General features: G+C 40.9%; 1 protein-coding gene across 6 annotated transcripts in view; it reads left to right on the forward strand.

Annotated features, from left to right (window-relative positions):
- Nucleotides 1-12,236, forward strand: part of LOC106567554 (general transcription factor II-I repeat domain-containing protein 1) — a 50,120-nt gene that overhangs the window by 11,551 nt on the left and 26,333 nt on the right. For 5 of the 6 annotated variants that reach the window (XM_014137013.2, XM_014137008.2, XM_014137012.2 and 2 more), the window contains exons 2-6: nt 2,492-2,624; nt 9,569-9,710; nt 10,283-10,459; nt 11,494-11,680; nt 11,830-12,161. In XM_014137013.2, the coding sequence (XP_013992488.1) occupies nt 2,492-2,624; nt 9,569-9,710; nt 10,283-10,459; nt 11,494-11,680; nt 11,830-12,161 (971 nt within the window). Of the gene's footprint in view, nt 1-2,235; nt 2,389-2,491; nt 2,625-9,568; nt 9,711-10,282; nt 10,460-11,493; nt 11,681-11,829; nt 12,162-12,236 lie in introns of those variants that run through there. The other variant, XM_045693458.1, reaches the window with a different exon arrangement.

The following is a 12,236-nucleotide window of genomic DNA, read 5'->3' on the forward strand; positions in this document are numbered from 1 at the left end:
TCATAGCTGACACTCCTTTAAATTTGGAGTAGATATTTAAGAGTTTTTGGAAAATGTGGTCACAAAAAAATGAGGGAGATTTTACCATCATTCTGTTATCAAACTATACATCTGCACAGTTTTTCGAGTAAATGTGTTTTAGTTGCATTTTCAGTGGAAATTGTTAAAAGTAATCAGTGTGCATAGAATTGTATGGTTTGTTTAACTTTGCAATCAATGGTTTTTGTTTGACATTCTTTTAAAGTGAAAAATCGGAATATCAGCGTCATTGTAACATTGCCCGATGACAAAATTCGGACAACATTTTACTGGGAAGCCCAATTCCCCGTTCAAACTAGTGGAGAAAACCCCTCAGAATGATTTCAAACTGTGTTTTTAATACTCGGTGAAGATAAAACACAAACTAACCTTTACTAATCAGGAACCTCTCGGGTATGTTGTGGTGAACTGTTATAACAATTGCTTTACTGGAACCTGGTCAAATATTTTTTTTTTGTGTGGCTAGCCACTGGATGACTGAATGCACTGTGTCAGCATGTAGCTACTAACCACTTTTAGAGCTAATTAATGCTCTCAAATCATATCCTGATGTCGACCGCAGATGAGGGTTATATACATAATATAGCTAACTTAGCTAGCTAACATACATTTGGAGAAAACAAGGTATAATTAACTGGCTAACTAGCATTAGCAGCATGTTCAATGGTGGCCAGTGCAGCTAGCTAACAGTTTGTAACAGTTGCCATCCAATGGAGCACTGTGATTGATTGCCCAACAATCTGGGGCGGGGTTTAGCGAAGGGTCAATTACGAGTTCTCCTACACGGCTGGCCATTTTCCAAATGACATTGAACATTTAGGGCTGTTATGGTCAAGGGATTTTGGGTGAATTATTTGTCAGCGTCATTGCTATAAAAGATGCACTTTTTCTCTTTTTGAGCCGGGGGGGCTCAACCGTAGACTTGTTTGCTACAACACCTTGCTTGTTTCCACAAAGAACAAGAAAGTTTCATCACATTGTTACCATGGAAATGGAGTCAACCGCAGGAATTCCTGTCTATCCCATCCATAGATATACACGGAGTGTACAAAACATTAGGAACTTGTTAAATCCACTTCAATCAGTGTAGATGGAGGAGACAGGTTAAAGAAGGATTTTTAATCATTGAGACATGGATTGTGTATGTGTGCCATTCAGAGTGTGAATGTGCAAGACAAAATATTTAAGTGCCTTTGAACGGGGTATGGTAGTAGGTGCCAGGTGGACCGGTTTGAATGTGTCAAGAACTGCAGCGCTGTTGGGTTTTTCACGCTCAACAGTTTCGTATGTGTATTAAGAATGGTCCACTACCCGAAGGACATCCGGCCAACTTGACACAACTGTGGGAAGCGTTGGCGTCAACATGGGCCAGCATCCCTGTGGAACGCTTTCGACACCTTGTAGAGTCCATGACCCGACAAATTGAGGCTGTTCTGAGGGGGGGAAAGGGGTGCAACTCAATATTAGGAAGGTGTTTCTAATGTTTTGTACACTCAGTGTAGCATGACCATACTATGTTTAAGGTCCCCGTCTTCAGTCAGATGTTCATCCATAATCGCCTGTTACACGATTATACATTTACCGTGCCAGCCCTAAATTTGAAATTAGGCCTAATCGGGAGCAAACAGAATTTGGATACATTTTTCTTTCAATTCCTAGACACTTCCAACCTCTACAGTTATTTGCTGAGCTACCTTCTAAGGAGAGCAAATTTAAGGATGAAGAGATTCAAATAAATATTCAGAGCTATCTTTAATTGGCTGACAAAGGCTTATCGTAATTAGCTACTTTCGCATGTGTGTGACGGATTTGGGTATTAGCATATTACATGGAGGGTATTACCGCCACTTTTAAAAGCCTCTTAATGAGAATAAACCTCCCCCTCCACCCAAATGACCCCCCCATCCAACTGCCATGTTTTATCACAATTCAAAATGCAGCCAAACCCTGTTGTCAAATGAAATGGGCTTCTTGTTGTTTTATTGGTGCGATGAATGGCAGAAACACCTTATTCACTCCAGATCAACGTCATGTGCATTTGGTTACTGCTCATTAATTTGTAGGCTTTAGCTTCCTTAAATGGCAGGACATGACTTTGTCTACCTAGCATATGCCATATACTTAGACCATGTATACACAGCCTCCTTTTCTGCAGACGTGGGTAACACTGAATCATTGTTCAGTGTTTTATTCAGAACCGAGCTCTGGGGTGAAGTTTCCCCTAAGTACAGATCTGGGATCACCAATCATAACATCAACCATTAGTGAGTAAAATTCTAAACTGACCCAAGATCAGTGTAGGAGCAACTTCATCCTACTCCCAGAAGTGACTGATGGGATGCAGACGAGGTACCATCCACATTTATGTAATCTACACAGGCTGACACAAATGACTGTTTCGGTTCATCTTCTTGATAACTTATTGAAAGCCCTCTGTTTTGTGTCCCCTCAGAAGAGGAATGGCACAGATGAGGAAGTCGGGATGTGACGGGATAAGGACTAACTCCCAGACTGAGCTGCGGGTCCCACAGGTGTCGGCCAGACAGGAGATCCTCACCAGCCTAGTGTCTGCGCTGGACTCAGTGGTAGGACCACTCGCACACTTACACATACGCTATTAGTTTTGCCACGGAAAAAAAAACATATCAAAGATTGATTAGTCAGGCAGTGTTATTTCAATGACTCATTACAAAAGCAAATTTGGCAATTCCACGGGAGCTGAAAATATTTTGGATTGTTCTGGCAATTCTCACATTGGGAGGATGGATTTTTGAAATGCTTTTTACATTTGTATCACAAACCATAAAAAAAAAAAATCATGATTAAAGTGGCCATTTTTGGCTATTTTTAGACCTATACATGCCTCCTGTAAGACCCTATGATCTGTGAACTACATGATACAGACAACATCTTGGTGTCATTATACTCCTTATGGTGTTCTCTCAAATATATGTATTGATTCCAAAATAAAATGTCACATTAATTTATTCAACATTAAAAATATTAATTTCTCAAAATGACCCTTTTTGATTTTGTTCATTTTAAGACTTTGTTTAGAACAATATACTCTACAATTACATCAAATTGCCAGAGTGGGCTCTCTGCTAATTCTGAAGATATGCTACATTTTATGAGCACCACCAACACAGTGAATGGGAACATAGATTCAAAGGGAACTCCCGCTGCTGGTCACTTGCTGAATGTGCAATCCTAAAGGAGACTCAAGGCCCAAAGCTCTTAACTGCTAGGCTAGCCTCTCTAGGGTAGGTGGGACGAAATCGTCCCACCTACTCAACAGCCAGTGGAATCCCGTGGCGCGTTATTCAAATACCTTAGAAATGCTATTACTTCAATTTCTCAAACATATGACTATTTTACACCATTTTAAAGACAAGACTCTCTTAATCTAACCACACTGTCCGATTTCAAAAAGGCTTTACAACGAAAGCAAAACATTAGATTATGTCAGCAGAGTACCCAGCCAGAAATAATCAGACACCCATTTTTCAAGCTAGCATATAATGTCACATAAACCCAAACCACAGCTAAATGCAGCACTAACCTTTGATGATCTTCATCAGATGACAATCCTAGGACATTATGTTATACAATACATGCATGTTTTGTTCAATCAAGTTCATATTTATATCAAAAACCAGCTTTTTACATTAGCATGTGACGTTCAGAACTAGCATACCCACCGCAAACTTCCGGGGAATTTACTAAATTACTCACGATAAACGTTCACAAAAAACATAACAATTATTTTAAGAATTATAGATACAGAACTCCTTTATGCAATCGCTATGTCCGATTTTAAAATAGCTTTTCGGTGAAAGCACATTTTGCAATATTCTGAGTAGATAGCCCAGCCATCACGGGCTAGCTATTTAGACACCCACCAAGTTTAGCCCTGACCAAAGTCAGATTTACTATAAGAAAAATGTGAGAGGTTAAGAGAGGTTAAAGAGGTTAAAATCAATTTTTATGCAATTTTTCTCGTAAAAAAGCGATAATATTCCGACCGGGAAACCCTGTTTTAGTTCAAAGACAGAGAAAATAAAAACATGGGGTCGCCTCGTGCACGCGCCTCAGTCTCATTGTACTCTGATCGACCACTTACCAAAGGCGCTAATGTTTTTCAGCCAGGGGCTTCAAAGACATCATTCAGCTTTTTCCCGCCTTCTGAGAGCCTATGGGAGCCGTAGGAAGTGTCACGTTACAGCAGAGATCCTCAGTTTTGAATAAAGAGAGTCAAGAAGCCCAAGAAATTGTCAGACAGGCCACTTCCTGTAAGGAATCTTCTCAGGTTTTTGCCTGCCATATGAGTTCTGTTATACTCAAAGACACCATTCAAACAGTTTTAGAAACTTTAGGGTGTTTTCTATCCAAAGCCAATAATTATATGCATATTCTAGTTTCTGGGCAGTAGTAATAACCAGATTAAATCGGGTACGTTTTTTATCCGCCCGTGCAAATACTGCCCCCTACCCCCAACAGGCTAGCTGCCGCCCCATCTATTGCCACTTGCGGTGTAAGTTTGAATACCCCATGGGGCACATAATACATCTTTGAAATTTGTATTTTTGGTACTGTGTTGGAAAGAAAAGTGCAATCGTCACCTTGAAAATGGAGATTAGGTGCTCAATTCAATCCAGCCCGCATTGCAATATTTATGCAGTAGCTATTTTTCCAATGGTCAAATTAACTCAAACCTCCACCCTCTCCGAGTTGGGCATCTCCGGCGCGGCCCACGCTTGGATTGCGTCCTACCTGACAGGTCGCTCCTACCAGGTGGCGTGGCGAGAATCTGTCTCCGCACCATGCGCTCTCACCACTGGTGTCCCCCAGGGCTCTGTTCTAGGCCCTCTCCTATTCTCGCTATACACCAAGTCACTTGGCTCTGTCATATCTTCACATGGTCTCTCCTATCATTGCTATGCAGACGACACACAATTAATCTTCTCCTTTCCCCCTTCTGATAACCAGGCGGCGAATCGCATCTCTGCATGTCTGTCAGACATATCAGTGTGGATGACAGATCACCAGCTCAAGCTAAACCTCGGCAAGACGGAGCTGCTCTTCCTCCCGGGAAGGACTGCCCGTTCCATGATCTCGCCATCACGGTTGACAACTCCCTTGTGTCCTCCTCCCAGAGTGCTAAGAACCTTGGCGTGATCCTGGACAACACCCTGTCATTCTCCACTAACATCAAGGCGGTGACCCGATCCTGTAGGTTCATGCTCTACAACATTCGCAGAGTACGACCCTGCCTCACACAGGAAGCGGCGCAGGTCCTAATCCAGGCACTTGTCATCTCCCGTCTGGATTACTGCAACTCGCTGTTGGCTGGGCTCCCTGCCTGTGCCATTAAACCCCTACAACTCATCCAGAACGCCGCAGCCCGTCTGGTGTTCAACCTTCCCAAGTTCTCTCACGTCACCCCGCTCCTCCGCTTTCTCCACTGGCTTCCAGTTGAAGCTCGCATCCGCTACAAGACCATGGTGATTGCCTACGGAGCTGTGAAGGGAACGGCACCTCCATACCTTCAGGCTCTGATCAGGCCCTACACCCAAACAAGGGCACTGCGTTCATCCACCTCTGGCCTGCTGGCCCCCCTACCTCTGAGGAAGCACAGTTCCCGCTCAGCCCAGTCAAAACTGTTCGCTGCTCTGGCACCCCAATGGTGGAACAAGCTCCCTCACGACGCCAGGACAGCGGAGTCAGTCACCACCTTCCGGAGACACCTGAAACCCCACCTCTTTAAGGAATACCTAGGATAGGATAAAGTAATCCTTCTAACCCCCCTTAAAAGATTTAGATGCACTATTGTAAAGTGGTTGTTCCACTAGATATCATAAGGTGAATGCACCAATTTGTAAGTCGCTCTGGATAAGAGCGTCTGCTAAATGACTTAAATGTAATGTAAATGTAAACTCAGATTGGTTTTGGGTACTGTATTAAAAACCTACAACTGTTACCAATGTGATCCTTCTTACAGGTATAATTTGACTTTTTAGAAGTGTGTGGGCACTGTATGAATGTTGTAAATAAAGGATTTTAAATACCTGCCCCATGTGGAATTAGCATTTACAGCCATTGAACATTGAGCCAACTGTCTTAGTGGACTGTGCCACCAATCAGTAATTGTGGTTGGTAAAAAAAATACAACAAGTTAACATGACCACCATTGTCATCTATTTCATTGTTATGATGGATGTAGCTACGAATATAAATGTATAGTCCTCATTGTCTACGTTTTTTTTCTTCTTCGTATAAGCACCGATGTGTATGAAACGGTAAGCAAAAACATTGAATTTGGTCATATGCGGAAATGTTCCTTACACTCCACTTACCAGGACCATTGCCAAATAAGGCGCGCTGTCACCTGCTTTTATAATAAGCCTTGAGGTGGTACCACCCAGAAGAGTTTATTTCATACCGAACCCCTCCCTTGAGATGACGTAGGGGGACCTTCTCAAGGTGCCTCTCTACATCATGATTTCAATGGTAGAGTTCAACCGCTAGGGGCAAAAAGAGCTAGATTTACTACTAAAATAACAAAAAATAGCACTTTTGTAACGAACTGTCAAAATGAAGAACAGAATTGGCATGTTTCACTAGAATGCCAAGAGTGTGCAAAGCTGTCATGAAGGCAAAGGGTGGCTACTTTGAAGAATCTCAAATATATTTTGACTTGTTTAACACTTTTTTGGTTACTACATGATTCCATATGTGTTAATTCATAGTTTTAATATCTTAACTATTATTCTACAATGTAGAAAATAGTAAAAAAAAAATATATATATATCAGTTGAAGTCGGAAGTTTACATACACTTAGATTGGACTCATTAAAACCTGTTTTTCAACCACTCCACAAATTTCTTGTTAACAAGCTATAGTTTTGGTAAGGTGGTTAGGACATCTACTTTGTGCATGACACAAGTAATTTTTCCAACAATTGTTTACAAACAGATTATTTGACCTATAATTCACTGTATCACAATTCCAATGGGTCAGAAGTTTACATGCACTAAGTTGACTGTGCCTTTAAACAGCTTGGAAAATTCCAGAAAATGTCATGGCTTTAGAAGCTTCTGATAGGCTTATTGACATAATTTGTGTCAATTGGAGGTGAACTTGTGGATGTATTTCAAGGCCTACCTTCAAACTCAGTGCCTCTTTGCTTGACATCATGGAAAAATCAAAAGAAATCAGCCAAGACCTCCACAAAATATTGTAGACCTCCACAAGTCTGGTTCACACTTGGGAGCAATTTCCAAATGCCTGAAGGTACCATGTTCATCTGTACAAACAATAGTACGCAAATATAAACACCATGGGACCACGCAGTCGTCATACCGCTCAGGAAGGAGACGCGTTCTGTCTCCTAGAGATGAACGTACTTTGGTGCGAAAAGTGCAAATCAATCCCAGAACAACAGCAAAGGACCTTGTGAAGATGCTGGAGGAAACAGGTACAAGAGTATCTATATCCACAGTAAAACGAGTCCTATATCCACTTAAAAGGCCGCTCAGCAAGTAAGAAGCCACTGCTCCAAAACCTCCATAAAAAAGCCAGACTACGGTTTGCAACTGCACATGGGGACAAAGATCATACTTTTTGGAGAAATGTCCTCTGGTTTGATGAAACAAAAATATAACTATTTGGTCATAATGACCATCGCTATGTTTGGAGGTAAAAAGAGGGACGCTTGCAAGCCGAAGAACACCATCCCAACCGTGAAGCACGGAAGTGGCAGCATCATGTTGTGGGGCTGCTTTGCTGCAGGAGAGACTCGTGCACTTCACAAAATAGAGGGCATCATGAGGCAGGAAAATTATGTGGATATATTGAAGCAACATCTCAAGACATCAGTCAGGAAGTTAAAGCTTGGTCGCAAGTGGGTCTTCCAAATGGACAATGACCACAAGCATACTTCCAAAGTTGTGGCAAAATGGCTTATGGACAACAAAGTCAAGGTATTGGAGTGGCCATCACTCAATCCTATAGAAAATGTGTGGGCAGAACTGAAAAAGCATGTGCGAGCAAGGAGGCCTACAAACCTGACTCAGTTACACCAGCTCTGTCAGGAGGAATGGGCCAAAATTCACCAAACTTATTGTGGGAAGCTTGTGGAAAGCTACCCATAGCGTTTGACCCAAGTTAAACACTTTAAAGGCAATGCTGCCATATACACTCAATTAGTATGTAAACTTCTGACCCACTGGGAATTTGATGAAATAAATAAAAGCTGAAATAAACCATTCTCCCTACTATTATTCTGACATTTCACATTCTTAAAATAAAGTGGTGATCCTAACTGACCTAAGACAGGGAATTTTTACTCAGATTAAGTGTCAGGAATTGTGAACAACTGAGTTTAAATGTATTTGGCTAAGGTGTATGTAAACTTCCGACTTCAACTATATATATTGAAATTAGTAGGTGTGTCCAAACTTTTGTCTGGTACTGTGTATATATATGTATGTAATGTGTGTGTGTGCGTGTGTGTGTGTGTATATGTATGTGTGTATATGTAATATAGTAAAATATGTGTACATGCCAATACAACCAAAAGTATTTATACAGCAAAAATGGCTAGGGATTGTAAGAAGTCGGAAGAAGAGTCATTGAATAGAACAATATTCTAAATGTTGATTAAGTGTACTTTGAGCCTCACAGTAACACTGGCAGATGTTTTACTTTATTCACTCTTAAGCTGTTCGAATACTCATACTAACCGTACTATTTGTGATGTAAATTGAGTATGTAGTATGCTTATTGGTCATCGTATGGATGTAGGTAGTATGCCAAAAGACGTACTACATTCGCCAAAATACGAAGTATACAAGGAGTGGACACTATTAGGGCCCATAATGTAATTATTCAGAAAATGGGTGTGGATTCACATTTTCAGATTTGAAGAAAATTGAGAAATATACAGCCGAAGTCTGACGAGAGCGGATTCAAATTCATTGCTTTAACTAACTATGACAACTGTTGAGCAATGTAATGACTTTTCAAATAAGTTACACGTTATGGTGGCTGACAATTTGTTAGCTACGCTAGCCTTACAAACCACATAGCATATCATTACTGCAGTTGCAGTAATGTGGCTACTCACACATCAAACTTGCCAGTATATTAACTATTTGCTATCTAACTACCCAACATTTATTGACTTGGTTATTCACGTCCTTCTTAGCTTAGTTAAGTGGTATAGTCGTTATGCGTTCTCAATGGACATTGTTAATGAAGTCGTCAGATGTCTAGCTAGTAATTTGTTAGCTATGTTAATAAGCTAGCAAGAAGTTGCATAGCAACAGCATCTACTTCCGGTAGAAAGGCGAAGTGCTAGTACACTCAACTGAAAGGATACCGTTCATTTACAGTATTCTAAAATTAACTAATAGTATGTAGTGTATATACTCATTAAATATGTAGTATTTAGTATGGGTTTTCAAACACAGCTTTAGTCTTGCTTGAGAGGTGACCTATGACCTTGTCTTTTAACCTGTGTTCCAGTGTACGGCCATGTCAAAGCTCAATGCCGAAGTGGCTTGCGTCACAGTGCACGAGGACAGCGTGATCGCCGTGGGAACAGAGAAGGGAAGAGCTTTCCTCAACTCACGGAGGGAAATACAAACAGACTTCCACAAGTTTTGCAGTGAGTGCTTCGCTGTGTACTGGGCAAAAAAGCTGAATTGGGTATAATTTGCCCAAATCACATAACACGATTAGGCTAGATTTTTCACTTGGAGCAAAATTTCTATAACTTTTTCCTCACAGATCCTACTTTTGTCTTGGAGTTGAACTTATTTTTTAATTTTTTTTAGCCTAAAAAGGTTTTGTCTTATTTAAGTAATTCAATCTCTAGTTTTACATTTACATTTGAGTCATTTAGCATTTGCTCAAATCTGGAGTGTAGAACCATTTTTATTGTTTGTATCTCTGTAATGTGTCTCTATCCATGTAACTGTATAGTGAATGTATCTATATACTTTTTTTAAAGTGGGGACCACAGTGGAAATAAGTCCCTGACTTTATTGTGCAATCCCAGTCAAGTAAAAAAAAAAATCTATGTACTGTGTAAATATGTATTTATTTTTTTTACTCATAAATAAATCTATCAATCAATTCTAAAGCAATTGAGAACCAGAATAGCCCAACTTTGAGTGAAACTGGCAAGGTGAAAAGTAGAGATGTATGCCTTTAGTTTCTCATGCTTGATTCTTTCAGGGGTGCCCTGTCTGCAAGGGCTGACCACAGTGAATGCCCATGCCAAAGTCCAGGAGAGTGAATCCAGCAAGCTTGGCAAAGAGGGCGGGCACGGCAAACAAAGGGCGTCAACAGATGCCCACTCTAACATCTTTGTCTTGAGGAAAATGGTGGAGGAAGTCTTCAGTGTGCTTTACAGTAAGGGCTTCAACATACCTCACCAAACAAAGATATCATTTTTATAGGCCTGCGCTATTGGAATTATTTATATTTTCTAATTTAACTTCCTAATTTCTACTTTCTCATAATTGAAATCAAATGTCAAACACATGATTGAATGTTGATATTTATAGTAATTTGACATGCAACAACGTTTCAGATGAAACGTTCCTTTTCTAATCTCTACCTTCTCATAACTAAAATCCTATTTCTGACACGTAATTGAATGTTGTCTACATTGTCAAATCAAACTTTATTTGTCTCGTGTACAGGATGCAACAGGTGTAAAACAGTCCAGCGAAAGGCTTGCTTACAAGCTGTTTCTCAATAATGCAGCTTGTAAGTAAGCATTTCGCTGGACTGTTTTACGCATTTTTTATTTTATTATTTCATGTGATTAGTGATTTAATTTGTCCCTCATTTTAAGGTCAACCCACTTATGTGAACTGAACTCTCATTTATTATTGTGAAACTATTCCTTAAAAAAAAAAATCTAAAGAAACATTGAACATCTAATAGTCAAATCATAGTGTAAAAGCAGGTGGAGCTTGCATTCAATTGCCACGTTCTGTTGCACACAGCAAGCTTCCATTCCTCCTGCCACAAGGGGGTTTTATGGCTGATTTAAGATGAAATCATCAACCTTGTTACTGTCAACCCTGTAACTTTATTTGGCACATAATAGGAACTTACTATAGTATTTTTTGAGATGGGGAAAACTAATTTTGTTTATGACGTTGACATAATTTTTCAATTAGGTGAAATCAAAAAAACATTTGACCAAGTTACACTTCTCAAAAGGCACCGAATTAGTGGAACGACCCAGTAATAATAACAATAGAAGCAGCAGTATATATTATAGGTGAATGTGCGTGTGCATGTGTCAAACAGTCGTTTGACATATCCTTTTCTAATTTTTAGCATCTCACAACAGAAAACATGTTTCTGACAAGTCATGGAATGTTGCCATTTACAGTCATTTGACATGCTGTACGTATGTGATAATTTTCCAGGTGAGGCTGTTGGGAAGAGCAACAGCCTGGTCCCTGTGCCTTATGAGTGGATCCTGAAGGACCCCAGCTCTGTGGTGGCCCACGGCCTGCCTGAGGGGATCGCCCTGAGGAAACCTGCTGAGTATAACACCAAGACCTTAATGAAGATCCTGGAGCAGAGTAACCGCATTTACTTCACTGTCAAAAGGTGATCTCACTCCATACAGTACTCTGTGATGTACCTGCATAAATGGCAGAAGTATAGCAGCATAATTAGGATTGATCCAGGGCTGGTCTTGTTATTGACACACATCTTTATCTTCTCCTGTTTCCTTCTTCTTCATCATCTGTTTATAGAGGAACAGAGGAGCCTTTGCGCGAGGCTAAGTCCAGTGCCGGCAACGTCAGCAACCACAACTCCTTCTCGGGCACCACCAAGATCCTAGCCAAACACGGCCCAGCCTCCAAGCCTGCCGCCACCGCCCAGGAATTGTCCACTGCATCGGTCTCGGCCAGCAACTCCATGCTCTCCAGCTTCCTGTATGGCATGCCCATGTCCTCCCTGCCGCACCCTGACGGCAAGCTGGACCTCAAGCCCACGTCCCTCCTCAACCTGGATAAAGACCGCGTGGGGGCCTGGGTGGCAGGGGCGGAGAAAGGGACGGCCGCCAAGGACAGTTCCGACAATGGTAAGTAATATATATATATATATATATATATATATATATATATATAACGTGACCCCACAGGAAGAAGCTGTTGCT

This window comes from Salmo salar, chromosome ssa13 (genome assembly GCF_905237065.1).
Source record: "Salmo salar chromosome ssa13, Ssal_v3.1, whole genome shotgun sequence".
In the NCBI taxonomy this organism is placed as follows: Eukaryota; Metazoa; Chordata; class Actinopteri; order Salmoniformes; family Salmonidae; genus Salmo; species Salmo salar.